This window comes from Leptopilina boulardi, unplaced genomic scaffold (genome assembly GCF_019393585.1).
Source record: "Leptopilina boulardi isolate dan_hultmark-lab unplaced genomic scaffold, ZJU_Lbou_2.1 LbouV2_237, whole genome shotgun sequence".
Classification (NCBI taxonomy): domain Eukaryota; kingdom Metazoa; phylum Arthropoda; class Insecta; order Hymenoptera; family Figitidae; genus Leptopilina; species Leptopilina boulardi.
This window is the reverse complement of record NW_026137793.1, coordinates 1,293,646-1,318,371: the sequence shown is the minus strand read 5'-3', so window position 1 is coordinate 1,318,371 and position 24,726 is coordinate 1,293,646. Positions and strand designations below refer to the sequence as shown.

Genomic DNA, 24,726 nt, shown 5'->3' with positions numbered 1-24,726 from the left:
TTTATATATAATTCGATTAAATTAGGCAAATTTGTTTTCTCAGTTGACATTGAATTAATACTCTAATTTACTGTTCATAATCATTTCTTTTCTCGATTTTAAATTAACTCATATCATTAAAATATTCGAAATTAATCGAAAACAGTTTAAATATTATATAATTTAAATTTGACATTAAATTATTTCAATTTTTTCCTCTTGATATGTATAACATTTTTTAAAATAATTTATTAATTATAGTTTATATATGTAAATAATATAGTGTTTTACTTATTTTTTTTCCGCAATATTGAAAATATTGGTAAATTCAATTTAAATATTTGTTAATTTTTTTTTTTTATTTTTTCAATACTCCCACTGAGAATATGATATATATAACTTTAAATCAAAATCGAATCTCGCAGTATGATTATAATCCAAATATGAAAATTATGCTTATAGAGTCAATTTTTTTATTTTTGAAAAATAAGATAACATAAGTAACTTAAATTATGTAAAATCATACATAATTATTTTTAGAAACATAAAATGTCGAATTAAGAATCGATTATTTTTTTCTCTTCCTAAATATATGTATCTCAACGTTGCTTTAAATTTTAATAAATAAATAATACGACATAAACCTATTTGTTTGCGTCATATTTTGTCTTTCATCCATGGGTCGAATTTGAATTTTTTCAATTTTAATTTTTTGTATAAAAATTAAAATTTCCTTGTGACAACATTAATCAAAAAACAAAATTGTGTAATTTTGAAATATTTAGAGAGAAATAGATATAAAAAAAACAATTTTTCGAAAATTAAGTTTTATTCTGAAAAAAAATGTATTTTTTCTTGTTAATATTTTCGAAATTAAAACACCCGGACAATTTTGATATTTATATCCGCTAGATCCGAGTATAAAAAAATTGTTTTTTCTGTTCAATTTATATTTGATATTGATAAAAAAATAATGGAGATAATTAACCTTAGTTTTATATATCTTTTTATACATTAGTGACATTTAATACATTTGTTTTTATATGATTAAAAATTATTAGAGTGGTTTTTGTCCGACTTTTTTTTTCGAGACTGTAAAATATCAAGTGCACCATTTTTTAGAAAGTCGAGATATTATAATGGATGGCTCGATTACTAATTTCCTCGCACATTATTCCCATTTCTTTTTTTCTCATCTCACAAATTTATTTCGGAAATTCGTTTCATAATTATATAAATATACGATAAGTTTAAATATTTTTATTTTTTACTCTTTTTTTTAATAATACAGAAAAAAGTTAGACTGAAATAAAATAATTCTCGTACGATACTAATTTTTAGATAAAAAGGTTTAAGGTAAAAAGTTTAATTTTTAAAATTTTAAGATTAAAGTAAAAGTTATCATGGAAAAATAAATAATTATATCTTAAACAAAATAAATAATAACTAAAGTAATAATTATTTTCAATAAACAGGGACGGACCGATGTACATTTTCTATCCGGGCAAAATACATTTTTGTGCACCCCTCCTCTTTTATTTTAATGTTAAATATAATATAAAAAATTAATTGTGTATATAATGAAATATAGTGTATACTGAAAAAACAAAAAAAACTTCCTATTACATATATTTTTTACTTATCTAAAAGCTTTTGACGAACACAGTTTTGCTCATGATAAAATGATACAATTGCAAGCTACAAATATGTAGCAGCATTATTCTAAATTAAATAGGCTCATTAAATTAACAATATGTAATTAAGTATTTTTCAGGTAAAAATGTAATTAAATTTAATTAACCTCTGATGATTCAAGCGATTTTTGATTTGTAACATTGAATAATGAATAACTCTGGGTGTTTTCGACGTCGACGCTCTGAGTGTTCTGAAAGTGTTAAGTGGTTCTCAACCAATATTAAAAATTAATGATTAAACGAACTTACAAGTGAAGTTCGATCATAATTATATGAATTACTTGTTCGAAGATACTTAGTTACTTGTAGTACCGCAACTTGTTGCCAGATGACGCCACCTTTTAGAGATAGAAGCGAAAAAGTCGGATGCTCTACCCTCTCCTTCTATCTTTGCCCCTTGACTTCATTTAGTTCAGAGTGTTATGAAATTTAAAAAAGGGGTTGGGTTTAGTTATTTTTATAACTATCTTAAAGAATAAAAAATTATTTTGTTATCTTTATATTTACCTATTTTATTTTTAGTTATTTATCTTTATTTTATTTATCTATTATTATTTATTTATTTTTAATTAGGGTGGGAAATTAGTATCTTCGAACAAGTAATTCATATAATTATGATCGAACTTCACTTGTAAGTTCGTTTAATCATTAATTATATTTCATTCTACTTGTTCGAAGATACTTAGTTACTTGTAGATGTTTAGAGAAAAAAATTTTTAAGAATATAAAAAATTTTATTAATTAATCAAACATTCTTACAATCTTAGCTTATAATATTACTGTTTAAACTTTGATTCTAACAGTCTTTTTCATTTTAAACGATTAAATTAACATTTTTTTTTTTTTTTTTACAGAAATTAAGACAAAACCGTATTGCTAAAATTCTTCTCTGAGCAGGCTACTGGTCTGTTATAAAATTTACTAAAAACTTTCGAGGATTCAGACCATCCTGCGGCCTTTTTAATACTATTAATATCAAGTCCTTTGGCTAAGGCTCTGGAGGTTGAAGCGTGCCTAGTGCTATGAGCCTTAAATTCTTTCTCCAGGCCTGACCTATTCATCACAAACTTTAACCAGCGGCTAATAGTTTGTGTACCTACTTCCTTATGAGGCTTTTTAAAAGAAATTAAAAGTTGCTCTGCTTGACCTCTCAGGTTTTTGGTTTCCTTTATATAATGTAATAAAATTCTGGCCAAACATAAATCACGATCATTAAAGTAAGGAAAAAATGCATATGGTTGCTCAGCACCGGGTTTGGAAGTTTTTACCAACTTAGAAACTCTGATTTCTACTCCGCCAGTGAGAGTTTTAATATTGTCCAAACTGATTAAAGATAGGGTTTGAACCCTGAAAGCTGAGCCCAATGCTAACAGCATTACTAATTTTAATGTTAGAGTTTGCAAATCTAAAGTATCCGTAGGACTCCATTCCTTTAACTTAATTAAAACCTTGTCTACGTCCCATGTTGAGTCGTATCTGGGGATTGTTGGACGAAGCTTGAATACTCCTCGAAAAAAGCGGTTAATGAGTTGGCTATCCTTATTTTCGTATATATTAATCAGATTAATTGCTGATCTTAAGGAATTTAAAGTTCCGTAATTAGCTCTCTCGTTGAATTTTTTCGTTAAGCACCTGAGAATAATTTTTTCATTAGCGTGAAAAGGGTCCTGCTTTTCCAGCATGCAAAAATTCCACCAATAGTTCAGTGCTGTATTATATTGTTTTTTCGTACCTGGAGCCAAGGATGCCAACATTATTTCGATTGTGTCTTCGTCCAAGTTCTTTTTCTGGAAAGCCTCCCGGATACAATTCCCGAAACCAGGATAAGATCTGCTGCTAGCGGATGAGTGAGTGTCCTGCAAGGAGAAAGTAACAAATTATTACTTGGATTGAATTCAATTAATTCGGAAATAAGTAATTGTTTAAAAATTGGAAACCAAGGTTGCCCTGTCCAAAATGGTACAACTAAAATGCCTTGAGAACCCTCTTCCCGGATCTTTTTTAAAATTCTGCTTATTAAAGCGAATGGAGGAAAGGCATACCAAAAATCATTTTTCCAGGAGATCGTAAACGCGTTAATTGCTAGGGCATCAGGGTCTCGGTCCCATGAGCAGTATCTAGCGCATTTTTTGTTAATTCGAGAAGCGAATAAATCAATAGATGGGTTTCCTAGTTTTTTGACTAACAACTTAAAAGCAAAATCGGATAATTCCCACTCAGTATCCGGATTTGAAATTCTGGACCCTTCATCGGCTGGATTTTCTTTGGATGCAATATATTCAGCGAATAACCAAATTTCTCGAGTTTTACTCCATTCCCAAATTCTTTTTGACATTATGTGCAAGTCCCTATGTTTAATTCCTCCCATTTTGTTAATATAAGCCAATGCCGTGAGATTGTCTATTCTTAAGAGGATCTGTTTGTTAAAAAGTGAAGAGGCAAAACATTTTAACGCTAAAAATGCTGCTTTGATTTCGAGATAATTAATGTGCATCATTCTTTCTTCCTTACTCCATAAACCCCTGGCCTTCTCATTTCCACAAGTGGCTCCCCAGCCAGACTTGGATGCATCGGAAAATATCTCGAGATCAAAAGTGCTAGTTCTAATTTTGTTTTTAGTTACAAAAATCTGAGAGTCCCACCATTTTAAATCACTAATTGCACTGTCCGATAAATTTGTAATCTTATTAGGGTTATTGTCAAAAAGATTTAGCGCTTTTCTTTTAACTAACTCGAGTTCCTTATAATACAACCAGCCATAAGCCACGGCAGGACAAGCTGCGACCAAGACACCTATGCTTTCAGCTAAATTTTGAATTTTTATTTTCCTGTCTGATAACAGCCTGGACAACATGTTTTTAATCTTTTGTCGTTTTTCTATGGGTAATTCCAAAGTCATATCGACCGAATTAATAATCATACCCAGGAAAATACAAGATCTTTTTGGAATCAAGTCGCTTTTTTCCCAATTGATGAGTAGACCGAGAAAGGATAATAATTCAATTAATTGATTTGTGTTTTCTATACATTCCTGTCTAGATTTACCAAAAATTAGAAAATCATCGAGATAAGCTACAATTCTAATCCCTCTTTGTCTCATCAAATTCAAAATTGGTTTAACTAATTTTGTAAAAACAAACGGAGCGGAAGTTAAGCCAAACGGAAGCGCATTAAATTGATATAAGATACCTCGATATCTAAACTTGAGATATTTCTTGTGATCCTCGTGAATCGGCACAAGTAAATATGCATCCTTCAGGTCTAATCTACACAAAAAATCACCCTCGTCAAGTAAATTGACAGCTGTTCGGATGTCCTCAATTTTAAAATGCTCTTTTTTGATAAAAAAATTTAGCCCTTTTAAATTTAATATGAACCTGTGAGATCCGTCTGGCTTATCTACCAAAAAATACGGGGACAAAAATTGATCAACCTCCTTTTTGCATTTTTGTATGGCACCGGAATTTTCTAATTTTTCGATTGAAATGTCCAAACTATTATTTGGACTTAGAGAATGAAGTTCATCATTTTGAAAAACTATTTGTTCAAAATTTAGCCGGTAACCTTTAATGATTCCCAAAACAAAAGTATCTTGAGTGATTTGTGACCAATTTTTAAAAAAATATTTTAATCTAGCAGCAGAACTTACTTTGTCGATTACTTCCTGCTTCTCTGTGGTTGAGATTGGGAGTAATATTTCTTTGCCGGATTTTTCTGGCTGCCGGAACTGCTCTGTTGATTCCTGGAGGTGCTGTATCGCTGGTTGTAGTTTGAGCTCCCCCGATTTCCCTCCTTTTTGATCGTGGGGCTGCGCCAGTTTAAAGACCTGCTCGGCGGGTTTTTAAAAGTTGGTTTGGATTTCGGTTTTAGCTCCTTAGAGACTTTTTCCATAGCTTTTGAAGTCTCTATTAGAGCTTTTAGATTGTCGCCGAATAAGAGAGTAGTGGGTTCGACATTTCTGAGAATTTTTTGAATTCTCTCTTCGTATCTGCCGAGAAGGAAAGTTTTGCGAGCGAGTGTCAAAGCAGAGTATAATTCTGATAACAATTTTAAAGAGTTCGAGAGATTTTTTAAAACTTCATCGTGATCGAGATGAACCTTCGCATCGTCAAGAATAGCACTGAAAACTGATGCACATCCTGATAAGGCTGCTCCTGTTAGGTTTTGATAACCTTTGAAGTAATCATCTCTTGCTAAAACTCTCGGAAGAACGTCGACAGTAACCTCATCGTTAAGCGCAGGCGCTATTAAATTTAATGCTCCCTTTCGTGGAACTGATGCTATCAAATTTTCTTTTACTTCTTTTTTTCCGATTCCGTCCTTAATCCAGGCTTTAATTCTGTTTGAAATGTCCTCTCTTAGCTTCAGTTCCTCTGGTGATTTGACGGGTTCACTTCCCAAGAACAATTCAACCTCATTTTCTGACTCGCTTTCCTCCATTGGCGATTCAACTCCGTCCGCCATATTTTGTTGGTCGTGTTGCAACACGTCTGAAGGGGAAAATGAAAATTCGTTTATTTTATGAAAAGAGTTATAAGAGTCAGAAAATAATTTGCATTCCGTCCTTAATTCATGATTAAGGATCAGAGTTTTATTTTGACCCACGGCAACAGTTCCAGACTGAAGCTCGGTCTTTTTGTCAGGAGAACTTGTCTGTGACCTGGATCTGAATTCTAAAAAATTACCTTCGTAAGCTAATTCCTCTCCGGATTCCTCCATTTCCGCTAACTCTCCATATACAGCATTCATCTGTTTCTCTAATTCCCTCAATTGTTGCTGTTTTTGTTCCCTCGATGTTCCTGCGTCCGCGTTCATCTTGAAAAAGTTTTTAAAACAAGTGGTCGTCACCAACGCCAAGAAACGAATGAAGTCAAGGGGCAAAGATAGAAGGAGAGGGTAGAGCATCCGACTTTTTCGCTTCTATCTCTAAAAGGTGGCGTCATCTGGCAACAAGTTGCGGTACTACAAGTAACTAAGTATCTTCGAACAAGTAGAATGAAATATAATTATGATTAGCCATAACTTATTATGATTGGCTAAAGCATGCTAAAAGTGACATGTTTGTGATACGAGCTGCAGTTTTAGGTGATGTGCACAAAAAAGGGTGTGTTATTTGCATGCTTTATTTGAAATTGGATGCGTTCCGGCTGTGCTCGTGCTCTGGTTTCTCAATCTTGTTTAATAAACCGAGCGTATTTTCTGAGTGCGAAAGTAAATAACGGAAAATTTTCAAAAATGGCAAATTTAAACCCTGAAGTCAATTACGTTAACGCTATAGGAATTGTACAAAATCTTGTTGAAATATAAATAAAATAAATAATAAATAAAATAAATAAAATAAATAAAATAAATAAAATAAATAAAATAAATAAAATAAATAAAATAAATAAAATAAATAAAATAAATAAAATAAATAAAATAAATAAAATAAATAAAATAAATAAAATAAATAAAATAAATAAAATAAATAAAATAAATAAAATAAATAAAATAAATAAAATAAATAAAATAAATAAAATAAATAAAATAAATAAAATAAATAAAATAAATAAAATAAATAAAGTAAATAAAATAAATAAAATAAATAAAATAAATAAAATAACTAAAATAAATAAAATAAATAAAATAAATAAAATAAATAAAGTAAATAAAATAAATAAAATAAATAAAATAAATAAAATAAATAAAATAAATAAAATAAATAAAATAAATAAAATAAATAAAATAAATAAAATAAATAAATAAAAAATATAAATATTACATTAAAATTAATACTTACTCGTATCAACGTTCGTTACGTCGCATAACATGCGACCATTATTCTTGAATAATGTTTTATTGTTCTTTAAAACTAAACCATTTAAAATTATTCTTTCCTCCATGATGCAACAGCGTGGTCTTTACCGGTCTTGAAAGCGTAATGAGAAAATTGCATTGGATTAGGTTAGGTTAAATTAGGTTAAATACACTAAAATAATAAAATGCGGTTGAGAACCTTTTCGAGCGCTCAGAGTGCCAACGTCGAAAATACCCTATGGCTAGAACCAACTTGAAAAAAATACGTTTGAAAGCAGAAGTTTGCATTTGCAACTCTGCAGTTTCTTGCAATTTTCTTTTTCTGTAGTAGGACCCAGAATGCTTTTTATTTTCTGACATATCTTATTACGAAACAGTTCTTTTAAAAATATCAAACAAAATCAATACTTGAAACAATTCGAATTCTATTAACTGTCAACGCTGTCAACAGTCATGTTAAGTTGGAATCCAATGTATTTCAGGGTTGCGTGACATTAATAAATTCAGAAGCTCAAGTCAGGGTACGGACACAATTTACATAGGATGGTTTCTATTGTCTCCACTCGTCAAACTTTGGCGATGTAAATTGTGTCCGTATCTTGACTTGAGCTTCTCAATTTATTAATGTTACGTAACCCTGAAATACATTGGATTCCAACTTAGGGTACGGTCACACGACTTTTGGAAAAACCATTCTTGTTTTTCTCTCTCCTAAGACAGACGCATAAGTTTGTCTCACTCTGCATTTTACGTCTTTGGGAAATGTAAGAAAATGCAGAGTGAGACAATCTTATGCCTCTGTCTTAGGAGAGAGAAAGACAAGAATGGTTTTTCCAAAAGTCGTGTGTGACCGTACCTTTAACATGACCGGCCAAAGTCCCCTCAAAAGTTACTAAATTTTTACTACCCTATTGAAAATCCCCACATGGGAAACCACATGGGATCCTATGTCAAAAACTATGTAAAACCCCATTCCCCATATGGGAAACCACATGGGATCCCATATAAAAACTCATGGGAAATTGGGACAGGAATTGGCATAGGAAAATATCAAAACGAGGTTCCTCCATGTCATTTCCTATGTCAAATCCCATGTCAAATATCATGTTAAATACCATGTTAAATACTAATTGAGATCCTTTATCACTTTTTTGAAAAATTTTCCCATGTCAAACCCCATGTCATTTCCCAAGTAAAAACCTTTATCATTTTTTTGAAGTATTATTATTTGATATTTAATCAAATAATTAATTTTTTTTGTAAACTGCCGCCTGCATAAAGCAGCCAACTAAAAAATTCCCGAATAAAATCCTATATCGTTTCCTATATGTAAATCCATGTGAAATCTTAGGTTGAAATTTCAAAATCTATATGAAATCTTATATGATTTCCTATGCTTAAATCTATTTGTTTTATCATTTGGAAGAATGCACATGAAATCGTATTCCATTTCCCATAGGGATTCCAATATGGTGTCCCATGTGGATTCCCATATGCTTTCCTATGTGGGTATTTTCGATAAGGCGAAAGAGGATTTGACATGGGAAAATTTTTCAAAAAAATGATAAAAGATTTCACATGGGAAATGACATTGGAAAATTTATCAAAAAAATGATAAAGGTTTTTACTTGGGAAATGACATGGGGTTTGACATGGGAAAATTTTTCAAAAAAGTGATAAAGGATCTCAATTAGTATTTAACATGGTATTTAACATGATATTTGACATGGGATTTGACATAGGAAATGACATGGAGGAACCTCGTTTTGATATTTTCCTATGCCAATTCCTGTCCCAATTTCCCATGAGTTTTTATATGGGATCCCATGTGGTTTCCCATATGGGGAATGGGGTTTTACATAGTTTTTGACATAGGATCCCATGTGGTTTCCCATGTGGTTTCCCATGTGGGGATTTTCAATAGGGTAGAGCAGGGTGCGGTAGTTGACGAGAATTATGACAAATGGCGAGTGGGGAAGAAAAATTAGAAAAGCTGTTGAAAAAATGTAAAAAAAATTTTTGCATTATAAAAATTTTGGCCACATGCGCAAGATAAAAAAAATTTTGAAAAAAATGGGGGTAATGACCCCAATAAACTTAAAGGGTAACTTGAATCTAATTTTTTTTTTAAATTTCAAAATTTTGTTTATCTTGCGCATATGGTTTTCGGAGACTTTACTCCCACTTTACTCAAAATCCTGATGTGTTACGCAATTTTGGAATCTGGGATCGTGTTCAGCACACAAAAATACATTGGAAACCACCATATATCAAAAGAAAAAAAAATCTTGTAGACCTGTGTCCTTTCTTAAATCCTTTATTTAAAAAGACAGTGCATGCAAAGCACATGAAAATCACCTTAAATTATTGTTCCACATATATATTTTGCATAACTTATTTAATTGCAATAAATATACACTTGCAAAGCATTTATTTGTTGTAAATGATTGCAGCTGTTATGAATCAGAAACGAACATAACCTAAATGTAGTTGAAATCACCTTAGGGTAGGGTCACACTATCACAATCATGCACTGTGCATGCATGCAGAAACATTTAGCTGGTCACACTTCAACGAAATCTAGTGAATGTTTAGTAACTTTCTAGTAATTTTCCAAAAATTTCGGTTGTAACTAGAAAGTTACTAAACATTCACTAGATTTTGTTGAAGTGTGACCAGTCAAATGTTTCTGCATGCATGAGATAGTGTGACCGTACCCTTACTGGCCCAAGATAAAATAACGCGCGCTTTTTAAAAATAATAAAATTTATTAAATTATAATAAAATAATTGTTAATAAAATAAATTATTACAAAAATAATATTACCTTGAATAAAAAAAAAATTTTCAGTTTACAAAAAAAATTATTCAACAATTATTATTATTTTCAAACTAATTTTACAAATATAATAGATTATTATTTTTCTGTTTGAAACTTTTTCTATAATTACATGCCATTTTGCATTTTATCAACAATATTATTAAATATTTAATAAAATAATTGTAATAAATTATGAAACATAAATTGAAAATTAAATTGAATAGACAAAGAATAGAAGTAACGGAGACAGCCAAAGGCCATCGGAGGTGCTATTTATTGAAATAAAGTTAGACATTTTATTCTACCAGAATAAGATACATAAATAAATAAAAAAAATTAATACAAAGGACCCCGCACTAAATACACAGAAAATAGCTTACGGTTAAATTTGGCTATATTTTGAGAATTTTTAGTTGACAGTGTCCTGATTGAAAAAAAATTGTCCGGAAGTCACTGAATAAATAGTTTAGCTAAAAAAAAAATGTCGAATCAACGAACTTGCGTATCTAAGTGGGCAAATCACTTGTTCGAAAGTCTTTGTTTCATCGAATATTATAAAAAACTATTATTAAAAAAATTAATTCAGTGACCTCCGGACAATTTTTTTTCAATCAGGACACTTTCAACTAAAAATTCTCAAAATATAGCCTAAAATTAAATCGTAAGCCATTTTCTGTGTATTTAGTGCGGAGTCCTTTCTAAATAATAAAAATTATAAATTTCTTACAATAATAAACAAAGTCGTATCTACAAAGTATTTTATATATACTTTCTAAATAACTTTCTATACATACTAGCAAAAACAAAAATGGTTTTTGAGAATAATTCTTGAAGATGATGATAATAAAAAAAAGACGTAATTCAAGGTAAATTGTCATTATTTGCGTTGGTTTTTTTTTACAACTAGCTGGGCAATTCTGTGAAATTAATTTGTGTCCGACAAAGTAATTAGTGGTTGTATTTATGTGCCCCAACAAGTGGTGATCTTCGTTAAGTTGCTAATGGTGCGCTGTATTACCGTAAACACGAGTGTTACGAGAGAGGAGGGAGGGAGACCTTTGGAGACGAGTCGATAAGTCTCACGCGGCAAAAAGATCGCGACCACTCGCAGTCCTTACTTCTTTGAGATGGATTTTATCCTCATTTAGCTTCACTCATGTTATGTTGTATATGTTTGACCGTGGAACGTGGCTTTCCACTGTAAACATCCACATCCATAATGAAGCGCGTATTCTTTGTGAAAAACGTTTTATATTATTATTACTCTCATAATCATGTATAACGTGACGCTTCACGAAAAAAGGGACCTTAGAAGCAAACAATTTTAGGTTATATTGTTTATTTTTAATTATGTAAAATCAAAATCGATTTTTAGTCAATTATCTTTTTGTAGCAGCATCACTTTAAAAAACACAAACATAACCGACAATTTGTTTACAGCTAAGGTCCGTTTCACCGTGGAGCATCACGTTGGCTGTTTTCGGCGTTCACCCTGGGTTAACCCAGAGTTAACGATGGTCCAATCATCATTAACATTCTGTTAGATCTACCAATCACAATTAACTCAGAGTTAACCAAGGGCGGACGCCGAAAACAGCCATATTTATAAAGGAGAGTAGGCCGTCGGGTTAGCGCAATAAGGTGCCTATTCAGAAAACAAAGCAAGAACGTCCCAATTCAGAAACAGAAGCAAAAAGGTGCCTATTCAGAAAAAGAGGCAAGAACGTCCCAACTCAGAAGTCATATTTTCCTGTCAATTTTTCAGTTGGCAACACTGTCAATAATTCAATATTGACATTCATACAAGCCACAATTATAATTCTGTACAATTTACCGAATAAGATCCAATTGAACATTTTCAAATCACATTTTACCTATTGCTTCCTCATGGAGGAAGCTTTGTTTTCGTGAAATTTTTGGAATTTGATTTTTTGATGTATTTTTATGTTTTGCGACCTCAGGAGTCCAAAAATCACATTTTTAAAAAATGTCATTCCGTGTGTGTGTGTGTGTGTGTGTGTGGACGAAAATGTGATGTTTATACACACACACACACACACGGAATGACATTTTTTAAAAATGTGATTTTTGGACTCCTGAAGTCGCAAAACATAAAAATACATCAAAAAATCAAAATCCAAAAATTTCACGAAAACAAAGCTTCCTCCATGAGGAAGCAATAGGTAAAATGTCATTTGAAAATGTTCAATTGGATCTTATTCGGTAAATTGTACAGAATTATAATTGTGGCTTGTTTGAATGTCAATATTGAATTATTGACAGTGTTGCCAACTGAAAAATTGACAGGAAAATATGACTTCTGAGTTGGGACGTTCTTGCCTCTTTTTCTGAATAGGCACCTTTTTGCTTCTGTTTCTGAATTGGGACGTTCTTGCTTTGTTTTCTGAATAGGCACCTTATTGCGCTAACCCGACGAGGCGATCTAACATAACCTCAAACTAAAAAATAATTTTTAATGGAAACAATAATATTGAAAATATATATATATATACTGTTTTCGAACTATAATAATCTAAGAGAATAATATTATAAATATTGAGTTCTTTATTAAATTAATTGGAAAATAATTTGTTTTTGTCACAGAAGAATCAGTGGAATTAGGGGCCACTCAATTGATGGAATGTCAACGAGGATGTAAATAGTTTGCAAAAAAAGAAAAATAGGTTGTAAGGTTTTTGATAGAGTTAGGGAAAAAATGAGGGAGATTCTGTGGAAGATGAGAACTCAACGAAGAGAGAGGAAAATGTTACCACAAAGTAAATAAACAAGATCGGATGGACGTGGGCGAATTGTCGAACGTGGCTGGATTGGCTGGAACTGGCAACCACTGTTCACCAGGAGTTGGTACTACTGGCTGGTGGACATCTCCTCCAACAATTGCAACGACCCCGGCCAATACTGACGTGGTGAGTCGTCTTTTTTTTTTTTTTTTTTTTTTTAAATTTTTTCTTTTTACGTCTGCATTTTTTTTTTCAAAGTAAGCTTATTTGGCAACCTTGCACCAACCTTGCTACAAGTTTACCGTGCAAGCTTACTGAGCAATCATGCAATAATCTTATTGTGCAATCTTGCAGTAATCTTACACTGCAATCTTTCGGTAAGCTTACCATGCAAGCTTGGGTCAGGTGGGACATTTGAAGCTTGCAGTAAGCTTGTGGTAAGTTTGCCATGCAAGGTTGGCAAAATTGCGCGGCAACCTTGCCGCAAGGTTGCTGCAAGCTTACGTGCTATCTGGGAAGGTTAAATTTTTACGTTAAACTAAGATTTCCAATACTTATAATTTGTTTTTAAAATTGGGAAAACATTTGAATTGGGGTTCAACTTGAATTGAATGTGTGAAGTCTTCGTTGTGGGTTGTCAGAATCAGCTGCTTTGATCTAATTTACACTAACACATTTAATTAACACCCTTTATATCATTGCTACTAGATCGCATCACCTGGTTTAAAAATATTGCAAACTCACCGTTTTGCTCCATATGTTGCCCTAAAAATTTTTTATACAAAAAGTGAATATTTTATAATAAATTTTGAATTTAAATTAGTAAACAAATTTTTTGTTCATATAAACGTTCAGAAGTTAAAGAAGATTTTTTTTACATTGATTTAAAATATAAAGATAAAATAGTAAAATCGGTTTTTTTATTTGGAACTTTTAAAATTCTATTGCAATTTTAAATATGATAATGCAATAATAAGTTAATGTATAAATGTTTTAAGGAAGTGTTTAAGAGATTTAATTTTAAGACCTGTACAACACTCTAAATATAATATTTAATTAAATCTCACACGAGAGACCTATTATTTTAAAGACCTTGACCTTTGTATATATATATATATATATATATATATATAGTTCTTTGACAGTACTTTGCTTGGAAATATTATGTTAATTATTTATATAGAGGCACTTAACTCACATGCGAATGAGTAATTAATGTCTTGTTAAGAATTATAATTATTATTTGCTGTGTATTGTTCATTCAGATATTACTTACGTTAACTATAGTAAACTTTATATAGACAATCTTGATGCACAATGGAATGCAATAAATAATATTAAAAAAAAAATGTTTTTTCACATTTGTCATTTAATTGCATTTCACTTATAATTAGTGAAATTTAATGACTTTTGGATTCATTTATTTACAATTTTTTCCTAAAACTATTTTTCTAAGTTAAAAGTATATAATTAAAATTAATTATAAAATTAAATAAAGTGTTTAAATTTTATTATTATTTAACGAACATTTTTTAAGTTTCTTTATCAAGTAATATTATCGAATAATTTGAATGCTTTTATTTTTTTTTTTTTTTAATAATTTCTAGTTCGCTTTTAGATTTTTGAGTTAAAATTTATATAATAAATTGCTGTCTCATATAGCAAACACGCTTTAGATATTTGAAATTCAATCTCCAACAGTGTTTCCCACAATTATTAAACACTCTAAGAACATATCAAGCCGTTATGATCCCGAAATGTGTTTTAAGCGCAGAAAATCTTGTTATATATGCTTTTACGAGCCAGTATATTCCAAGGATCACGCTTGCACTTGAAACATTTACAAATTCTCATTCCTAATGCAATCCACCTTGGTAAGGATGGGAACTTTCAACCATCATCTTTGTTAATCGCATCTGTGTGGGACTTAAGTTTATGATTCTTAAACCCATGTCCACTTGCCGTTATTTCTTGCTTTCAATCCTCGCGCTCTTTCTCAGAGTCGCGTAGATTATAAGGGAGGTCAATATAGTTTTGCGTTTAAAATATAAAAATCCCTTTTGAAATCTTGCAACATGCGAACAATAAGGAAACGAAGAAAAACTACGCATTTCAAATGAAATAATATATACATCTTTTGCCCTCACTGTGGAATATGAAGTATCTTCTTCTCATAAAGTCTTTCATCAGTGGAAAAAGACATTCGCGGTCAGACAAATTATTCAAGAGCTATACAAAAATTTTACGACGCAAGCTCAATAGAAAATTCTTGCATATTAGATTTAATAATTATATACATATTATAAAGGTATGTAATAAATGAATAATAAATGCTTTATAAATATGTTGTAAAGAATTAAATAAATCAAAATTTATAACAAGATTGTGTGTGGAACTTTTTTATGAGTTTAGTGTACTAGAAAAATATTTTCATGGTCACTTAAGTACAGTACTACCTGTGTTTTTTAATTTGCAAAATGTAAGCAATAAATTAATAAACGTTTTTGTTTCATTTAATTAAAATTTTTTTAATTGTTTCCCACAGAAACTGACTAATATCGGCACAAAAAGTCTTTGCCCCTGAGAATTGGTCGACATTGCAGAATGATAACTCGAAAAAAAATCGTACAAATTTAAGACGGAGAAAAAAGAATTGTTGTGGTTACTAAAAATTAAGTCCACACAACAATTCCAGATTGTAAATATAGAACCAGCAGTTCTATTTGTTTTTGGGACAAAAATAATTGTTGAAATGGGATATTGATATTAAAACTATTCGGATTGTTCGGTAAACAAACAGAATTGTTTGATGAACAAAGAAAATTGTTATGGAACAGTTGAAATAACAAAACTAAATTGTTAAATCGGCAATACAATTTGTTGTATTAACAAAACTTTCATCCGTCTAATACAATTTGTTCAGTTTCTTCGCCTTCTAAAATAATCAATAGCAGATTTCCGAATAATATACATTTTGTATTTTTCAAAGTGAGGTTATGTTCAATAGTAACTGAGTATAACTTACCGATAAACGATGAAATTGTCTCTTCATCCATTCACTACACTTGCAATAGAACAACATACATTTTTATTGACAACAATTCGAATTGTAATATTAACATTTCGAATTGTAATATCAACAAATCTACTAACAATCCAATTTTTCTCCGTGTTAAGATAATCAATGAAATAAGTCTTGTTTATCTGCGCGTAAATTGATATATGTAATTCATGTAATGAACATTTTTTTTTTCTAATTTATTAAGTAATTTGCATAAAAATGTCACCTAAAAATTGGACTTTTTAAAATCAATGCACTTTCACCTGTTCCTTCAATAATAATTATACTCATAAAAAATTGTAAATTTTATAGCAAAATTGTCAACTTCTTCCCTATACACAGAAGTTTATTAAACTTAAAAACATTAATCCAATTATCACAGAAAAAAAGGTGGGTAAAAAGTTGTAAAGATAGAGAATAAAAGTCGTTAGGATACAGGGTAAAGGATAAATTTGTGATGGATAAAAATGTTACTAAAATATTACTAGAAAAATGGATGTCATATTTGAGTAAACTGTCTAATTTTAATAAAAATATTAGTAATTTTACACTTAATTTATTAAATCCACAAATTTTATATAAATAAGTAATTGCACGTGGAAATATTTTTCCTATAATTATTGTCTATTAATAAAAATATCTTTGACTAATACAACTGACAGCTGACGACAGTACGTAAATAATCAGAACTGGGAAATTACAACTCAACGTCTGTATTGTTGCACGAAAGCAGAGTTGGGTAGTAACTGAACTTTTTTTGCATATTAGGCTCTGTCACTTGTGACGTCAGAGTCGATTCCAGGTGTGACGTCAGAGGCCTGGAGGGACAACAAACAGATGACACAATGTTATTCTTATGGGGAAGAAAATTTGTTTCCACTTTCATCAATTTTATTCATATTTTGAACATGGAAAACGCTTGTTGACAAATAATAAAATTAAAATGTGTGTTGATAATTAATTTTGTTATATATTTGATTCAATTGCATTGATAGATTCTTGGAATTCGTGATAAAATATAAATATTGAGGTTAGAAAAGTTTGTTTACTATTCAGATTTTACATTTTAACATTATTAAACAATATACAGTATGCATGTTATTAAAAAAGATATAAAATATATATTTTAAGTGGAAATTACCGCAGCAGTAAAAGATTTCAAGTTAGTAAACAAACTTTTCTAAGCTCAATATTTATATTTTATCACGAATTCAGAGAATCTATAAATGCAATTGAATCAAATATATAACAAAATTAATTATCAACACACATTTTAATTTTATTATTTGTCAACAAGCGTTTTCCATGTTCAAAATATGAATAAAATTGATGAAAGTGGAAACAAATTTTCTTCCCCGTAAGAATAATATTCTGTCGTCTGTTTGTTGTCCCTCCAGGCCTCTGACGTCACACATAGAATCGACTCTGACGTCACAAGTGACAGAGCCTAATATGCAAAAAAAGTTCAGTTACTACCCAACTCTGCTTTCGTGCAACAATACAGACGTTGAGTTGTAATTTCCCAGTTTTGATTATTTACGTACTGTCGTCAGCTGTCAGTTGTATTAGTCAAAGATATTTTTATTAATAGACAATAATTATAGGAAAAATATTTCCCTGTGCAATTACTTATTTATATAAAATTTGTGGATTTAATAAATTAAGTGTAAAATTACTAATATTTTTATTAAAATTAGACAGTCTACTCAAATATGACATCCATTTTTCTAGTAATATTTTAGTAATATTTTTATCCATTACAAATTTATCCTTTACCCTGTATCCTAACGACTTTTAACCTCTATCTTTACAACTTTTTACCCATCTTTTTTTCTGTGTAATTGTTTCAGAAATATTAATGTTTAAAAAATAATTGTAAAAAAATTCAATATGGCGTAACTTTTACAATTTTGAAAATTTTCAAAAATCCTTTGGGACTTTTTTTTTTATATCCAATACTACAATTTTACCAAATTATAAACGAATTCAAAGACCCCTTGCAAATCGTGATATTTCTGACGGAGTCTTACTATATCTATATTTTCTATATATCTCGACCTTTCTCATAGTAAGTCGTATTCCCCCTCCCCTTTTTTTTCTTATTGTGTGAGGCATTGCAACCTGGTACACACCGGTCGTCCGTAATCACTGACTAAATAGGTTTTAATAGGAACTCGGGTCTCGCAACCGAATCTCATCATTCTTATACAAGTGACAGGTGAAGAGAGTGTGTAAATTTTTTTTTTTTTAAAGTACAATTTCATTTCTTGAGAACACAGTCAACGGTATCTAATGTATCATCAAAGTATAGAATTTTAATAATCACAAATTACACTCAAATAGGATAATGTTTAAATAGATCTGCTTATACTATATATATATGATAAATTATGTTATGTGTCTAATAGCACGTTCCTTTCTACACAAAGCTAATTTTATTATTTTCTATTTTTCTTCTTGTTTTTATTATAATTTCTTCAATTTTTTTTTGTTGCACACGCAGATGAATCAACTCTGCAGGGTTTGCGGAGAACCGGCTGCCGGCTTCCATTTTGGTGCTTTTACCTGCGAGGGATGTAAGGTAAGAATTTATTTAAATATATATTATATTAAGATCATTAAATTTCACTAATTAATGACTTCCTGGTTTTTTTCTCGTTTTAAGTGCGTTTTTTTTATATCATCAGTCACTTTTAATTATCGAGAATATTCTTAAATGGCTCTCTTCGAGGTTGAAGACGTTGAACTTATTGTAATAAAAACAAAGACCGAAAAAATTAATATTTTTTTTTCATTTCTTATATTTATGTTATTTATTTTTTTAAATAAAACTTGTATTATATAATACTTTATATAATAAGTCCATATAAAAAGTCTCAGGCATGGGAAACATAATCTCTTAACTACATGAGTCAAAAGTAATCGTGTTAAGGTGCTTCTACAACTTGAAATTTGCAAAACTTGTACAGATTGTAAGTTATTGTAAAAGCACCTTTAAAAAACTAGTTTCTTATAAAAGTATTAAATAAAGTAACTAACATTTTATAAAAAGTACTAGAAGTTATTTGCGCATGCGCGGTAGTATTTATAACATTGTTTGCTATAAAATGCAATTTTTGGCACGTTTTTCAAGTAGATTCCACAATAACTTGCTTTTAAATTGCATTGGCTTTGACTAACTGGGTTATGTAAAAATGGTGCGCGCGCAACTTCCGAAATTGTCCGAGAGTTTCACGTTCAGTTATTCGAGAGTTGCGCGCGCATCTATTTAATATACTTAAGTAAGTTAAAGCTAAAGCAATGCAGAAGCAAGTTATTGTGGAATCTCCTTTATGCCTCAAAATTGAGACTTTTTATGAACGTATTATATAAACTTTCTTAAAATTCTTTAAAAAAATTTTCAACTTATGCAAAATTGAATTTTCTTTAAATTTCCACTGCTCTTTTTATATGGTATTTTAACAAAATGTACTTTTTCATCTTCTAATTACAGTCCTTCTTTGGAAGAACCTACAACAACTTGAGCAGTATATCAGAATGCAAAAATGGAGGTGTTTGTGTTATAAACAAAAAAAATCGAACAGCCTGTAAAGCTTGCAGATTAAGAAAATGTCTAATGGTAGGAATGTCCAAATCGGGTTCACGTTATGGCCGTCGTTCAAATTGGTTTAAAATTCATTGTCTCCTACAGGAGCAAGCACATCAGCCACTATCACGTTATAAGGAACAAAAATCCCTTTATGAAAAGCCCTTCTCGTCTCTTGATGCGGCAAATAACAATAATAATAATAATACAACAACATCGAATAATAGTTCAATAATAAACAATTTCCCGGAAAGAATGACAAAACGCGATGAAAGTTCATTGAGGCCACAGGATATACCAGTACTTCGACAATCGGACATTCCAACTAGACCTCAGGAGATGTTGAGGCCACCATCGGATCTTGTGAGACCTCACGAGTTACTTAGGCCGGAAGCAGCAAGATTTCCAATGTGGCGTGGACCTCCTTTGTTTCATCCAGCTCTCAATCACATGCAATTGTTGAACACACCCTTCTTTTTGCAACAACGATTTATAGTGCCTTATGTGAATCAAGTGGGTGCAGCACAAGCTGCAACTAGTTTATCGAGTTCCTCCAGTGACAGCATTAGTTCGAGGACCACTCCATCTCCCAAGCATGAGGTGGAAGAGGAAGAAGAAGAAGAGGAGGATGATGACGAGACGGCTAATAATGAAAATAAAGACACCAATAATGGAGAAAATAATAGTAGACAGGAAATATCATATGACAAAAGTATTGCTTTTCTTCGATCATTAGGTCCCGAGCAAGAAGAACCAATTGATTTGAGTTTTAAAAGTCATCAAAAAGACATTGAATCACATCATCTTGTTCTCAGTGATGAGGAAAGATCGTCCGAAAGTGAGGATAATGACATGGAACTTGAACCAGAAACTGGTCCACCACTTGATCTCACTCGGAAAACTTGACCTTAAACGATTAATTGCGAAAAATTTTGTTTTCTAGACACTTTTTTTCTTCTTCCGTGAAGTGCCTTTTTCTGCAAATTTTGTGCCTTCTTTTTTTTGTCGTGAAGAAACAAAAAAAAATATATATATGCGAGTGATATCGTATATTACTATTTTGGGAGAATAGTGACAAATACTTTTTAGAACTTTTTAGAAACGAAGAAAATTGCTCAAACCTTCAGATATGTAGTTGGCAAAAAAATTGTTTTTTTTTTTGAAAGGGATTAACTCTGATATATATATATATTTTTAAAACTTATATACAACGAACAATTTTGCATGATTTTTTTATTACATAGTGTGAAAAAAATATCATCGCGCGTGCAATTTCGAACGGTGCCTTTTAAAAAGATTCTTGTACCGCAGTGCCAGTAAAAAAAAATTCGTGATTTATTTGTTTGTGAGTATTTCTATATACATATATACTTTCATAGAAAAAGTGAAATTATATAAATGTTAAAAAATCACGATAATAGTGTAAATATTTATATATATACAATATATATATATATATACATAATATATGCTGATGCGATTTATCAGCAACAACCAAGGCCAGTCTTGCAATAATTTTGTCTATTTTCATTTTTCTTTTTTTCATTTTTTTTTTTTTTTTTTATTAAGTTGACAAAACGTTCAATGGAGGTCTTCTTCTTGTAAAATTCATTGATTCTTTAGGTTGGTTTCCATTGTCCTCACTCTCCATTTGTCATAATTCTCGTCAACTACCGCACCCTGCTCTAGTGAAAATTTAGTAACTTTTAATTTTTACTAGAGCTTTTAAAAAAAATTTTAATGTTAAAATTAAAAGTTACTATAAAGTTACTAAATTTTCACTGGAGCAGGGTGCGGTAGTTGAGGAGAATTATGACAAATGGAGAGTAGGGACAATGGAAACCAACCCTTTAGAAATTAGAAATTTTATATGCTTGTGCATATAAAACAAAATCTTGAACATGACAATATAATATAATTATATTTTTGAAATTTCAACGCGTTGGTGAAGTTATAATCTACGATTGTAAAAAAAAATTTTTTGCCTACAAATTATTTTTTCTTAAAAATTGTTAATCGAGAAACGTTATAAAAATTTTTTTCAACAAAAAATTATAATTATTTTGCATAGAAGAATATTTTTTCTTCTAAATCATTGATTATAAACGTTGAGAACTTTACCGACGTGACAATCATTAAAAATTTCTGTAAATTTATTATTTGTAAGTAAATTTACGATTTTTCTTTTTTATATAAAATATATGAAAGTATTTATTTATATAAAGTATTTGATATTTAAATATTTAAAGATATTTATATATAAATTTTTTTTTTAAAACTTGAAAATATACTTATTTTTTGTTTATTATATTATTTTAAATTCATGTTTCAATTGAATGCAAATATTATATTAAAATAAAATGTTCTAAATTACTCTCAAAATTTAATTCAGTGAGAGTTTACTAATGAAATTTGTTTAGTGTAAATAAAACTAGAATAAAAAATGACGTTTTTGTGATTTTTTAATTGAAAACTACATAAAAAAATTTGAGGGTCCAGTTTTATTATTGTTTCAAACAATCAAATCTGCTTTACCGATTACCGTTAAACCAGAATTATCACGGATTTAGAAAGAAAATCTGTTTTACCGATTGATGATAAAACAGAACAATCACTGATTTAATTAGACGAATCTGTTTTATCTATTGTTACTAAAACAGAATATTTACTGATTTAGTCTAATATGTTTTTACCGATTTTCGATGAAATAGATTTTATTGTTTAAATTTGTAACAATTGTACTTTTCAGTTGCTAAATTTCAATTATTTCATAAGTAAAATCTTACTAATTAAAAATTAACTGAGTATTGAATTAAAATTTTATACGATTTGTTTTAGAAGAACTTTAAAAAAGTTTTCTTTCCTATAATTTCATGAGTCAAATCTGTTTTACCGATTATCGTTAAAAACATAATCATCAAGGATTAAAAAAAAAAAACTTTACTGATTTTCAGTGAAAATTATTACCAAATTTTAGTGAAAATCTTACTGAAATACTTTTCAATTGCTAAATTTCGATTATTTCATCAGTAAAATTTCACTAATTAAAAATTAAGTGAGTGACTGCATTGAAATTATATACGATTTGTTTTGGAAGAACTTTTAAAAAAGTTTTATTTCCATAGTTTTTCTTGTCAACATTATTTATTAATGCAGCAAATTATATAATTAATTTGAGCATTTTCGGAAAAATAATTTTATTTTCTTGCATAATTTTGGTTTATAAAAGAACTTTATCTGAATTGCATATAAAATACACCCTCCAATGAACGTTTGAGTAATGTATGGATTTTGAGATCTATTATAAATAAAATGTGCGTTCACAAATATGGGCCAGTACAAAGATTATAATGAGAAAATAAATTAAACCCGAAAGATGTGATTTCATGATGCCAGCTGATTTGTAAATATTGATAAAGTGGTTGACAATTTACATTTAATAAATATGGTGTATCTTATTTGACTTTTTTTCCTTTTTCTTTTAACAATAATTCCCTATAATAATATGCATTTTTTTTTATAAGTTTCAGTAATAAAAATATTTATATTAATTTACAGTTTTTCAACTATAATTTTTTTTTTTATATAATTAATAAATATATTCATCCTTTAGTTAAGAATATAATATTTTGTATATGTATATAAATATTTTATCTTGTAAATTTATTAGTCTTTCTTGTACATTGATATAGGACAGTGAATAATTTTAAACCAATCGTTTTTAACGAGCGCGTACGAATAAATTATATTGGAAACATTTATTTCTTTTCATTTAAGTCCTTAAGACTTCTTTTTTTTTATAATGTAAGTCATATTTTAAAAGATTTATAATTTTCAAGCTTTGACTTTAAGAGCGTATATCAGAAAATGGGGATAATTAAATTGAAATCGACCAAAAAAAAAGGGACATGATGAAAGATTTTCTGCATTGTAACACATCCTCTATTATATAAAAGATACATTTCAATGATAAAAGTTATATTCTATTGCAAAATATATTAACTATGAACTGGGAGTTATAATTCTATCATGAATAATCATCACCTTTCTCTCATTTTCTTGAATATGACCTTGTCAAGAACAATTGTGAATAAATTAAATCAAGTTTCACCCCCGCTGATAAACTATTAGATTCTGATAAAAGAATACGTTCGTTTCACTTGCCATTTGAAGAAACATTTATCAAGGATTCACTGTCGACCATTTGATACGTATCTGTTTATATATTTTTTTTCAATCTTAAGTAGTATCTCTCAATGCGCCTTGTTTTAAGATAATTGTATTTATGTGTATATATATATATACAAAAGGAGAATAATTGAATTACGCACACCTTGACATTTATACACAGTCTCTTTCCGATGGAACACGTTCAATAATAATTGTTTGCATCGAGAGACACATCTTCGTGTGCGCAAAGAGCGGATCTTCTTACCAGTCGTTATGTTTTTATCTCCGACAGCAATTAGAAGATGATTTTCTCGTTACAATATATGCAAAACTAGTTCGTGACGCAGACATATACTTGACTAGTTCTTCAAGACCTCCTTCGTATAATAAATTGCTCGTAATTTAGAAAAGGAAATCATTCAGGGATTTGTACGACAATAAATTTTCTTTAGATGTCTCAGTTTTTTCATCTCTACGAATGAAGGACATGAAAATATTGCACGTTTATTTTATACTGTATATATATATACGTTTTATATTATATATATATATATACATATATATATACTGGGGATCGTTGTCTAAATAGAAATTAACAATATATATTTCAGTTGTAAAATAGTAAAAAGGTATTGGGATCTGAAATCATAGGGAATTATGGGGAAACTGACCCCGTTGCGTCAGCCATCTTGATTTTTTATCTCTTTCTTCTACTATTTTAAAAAGGATGAAACGAAAAATGGCTTACCTGCATTATCTTCTGTTTTTTTGAATAATTTATTTAATTATTTTTTTTACTTTCTTTTCTTTTCATACTTTATTTTACTTTTAAATAAGTAGAGGAATAGTGTCAGGGTTGGGCACAGTTTTGGTTTTTTG

The 24,726-nt window shown here is 29.8% G+C and overlaps 2 protein-coding genes across 4 annotated transcripts in view; one reads left to right on the top strand and one right to left on the bottom strand.

The window, feature by feature from the left end:
- Positions 1–23,135, top strand: part of LOC127280309 (nuclear receptor subfamily 6 group A member 1-like) — a 32,936-nt gene extending 9,801 nt beyond the window's left edge. For all 3 annotated transcript variants that reach the window (XM_051303220.1, XM_051303218.1, XM_051303219.1), the window contains 3 exons: positions 12,894–13,216; positions 18,595–18,672; positions 19,585–23,135. In XM_051303220.1, coding sequence (XP_051159177.1) covers positions 13,085–13,216; positions 18,595–18,672; positions 19,585–20,583 — 1,209 coding nt within the window. In that variant the 5' untranslated portion in view covers positions 12,894–13,084 and the 3' untranslated portion in view covers positions 20,584–23,135. The remainder of the gene's footprint in view (positions 1–12,893; positions 13,217–18,594; positions 18,673–19,584) is intronic.
- LOC127280329 (uncharacterized) lies at positions 3,427–4,572 on the bottom strand. The gene has a single exon (XM_051303244.1). It carries the CDS (start codon positions 4,570–4,572, stop codon positions 3,427–3,429), a length of 1,146 nt encoding a protein of 381 aa, XP_051159201.1.
- Positions 23,136–24,726: the final 1,591 nt, after the last annotated feature.

Coding starts and splice junctions, on each gene's coding strand:
- LOC127280329 (XM_051303244.1), bottom strand. CDS start 4,572: ATGACTTTGGAATTACCCATAGAAAAACGACAAAAGATTAAAAACATG.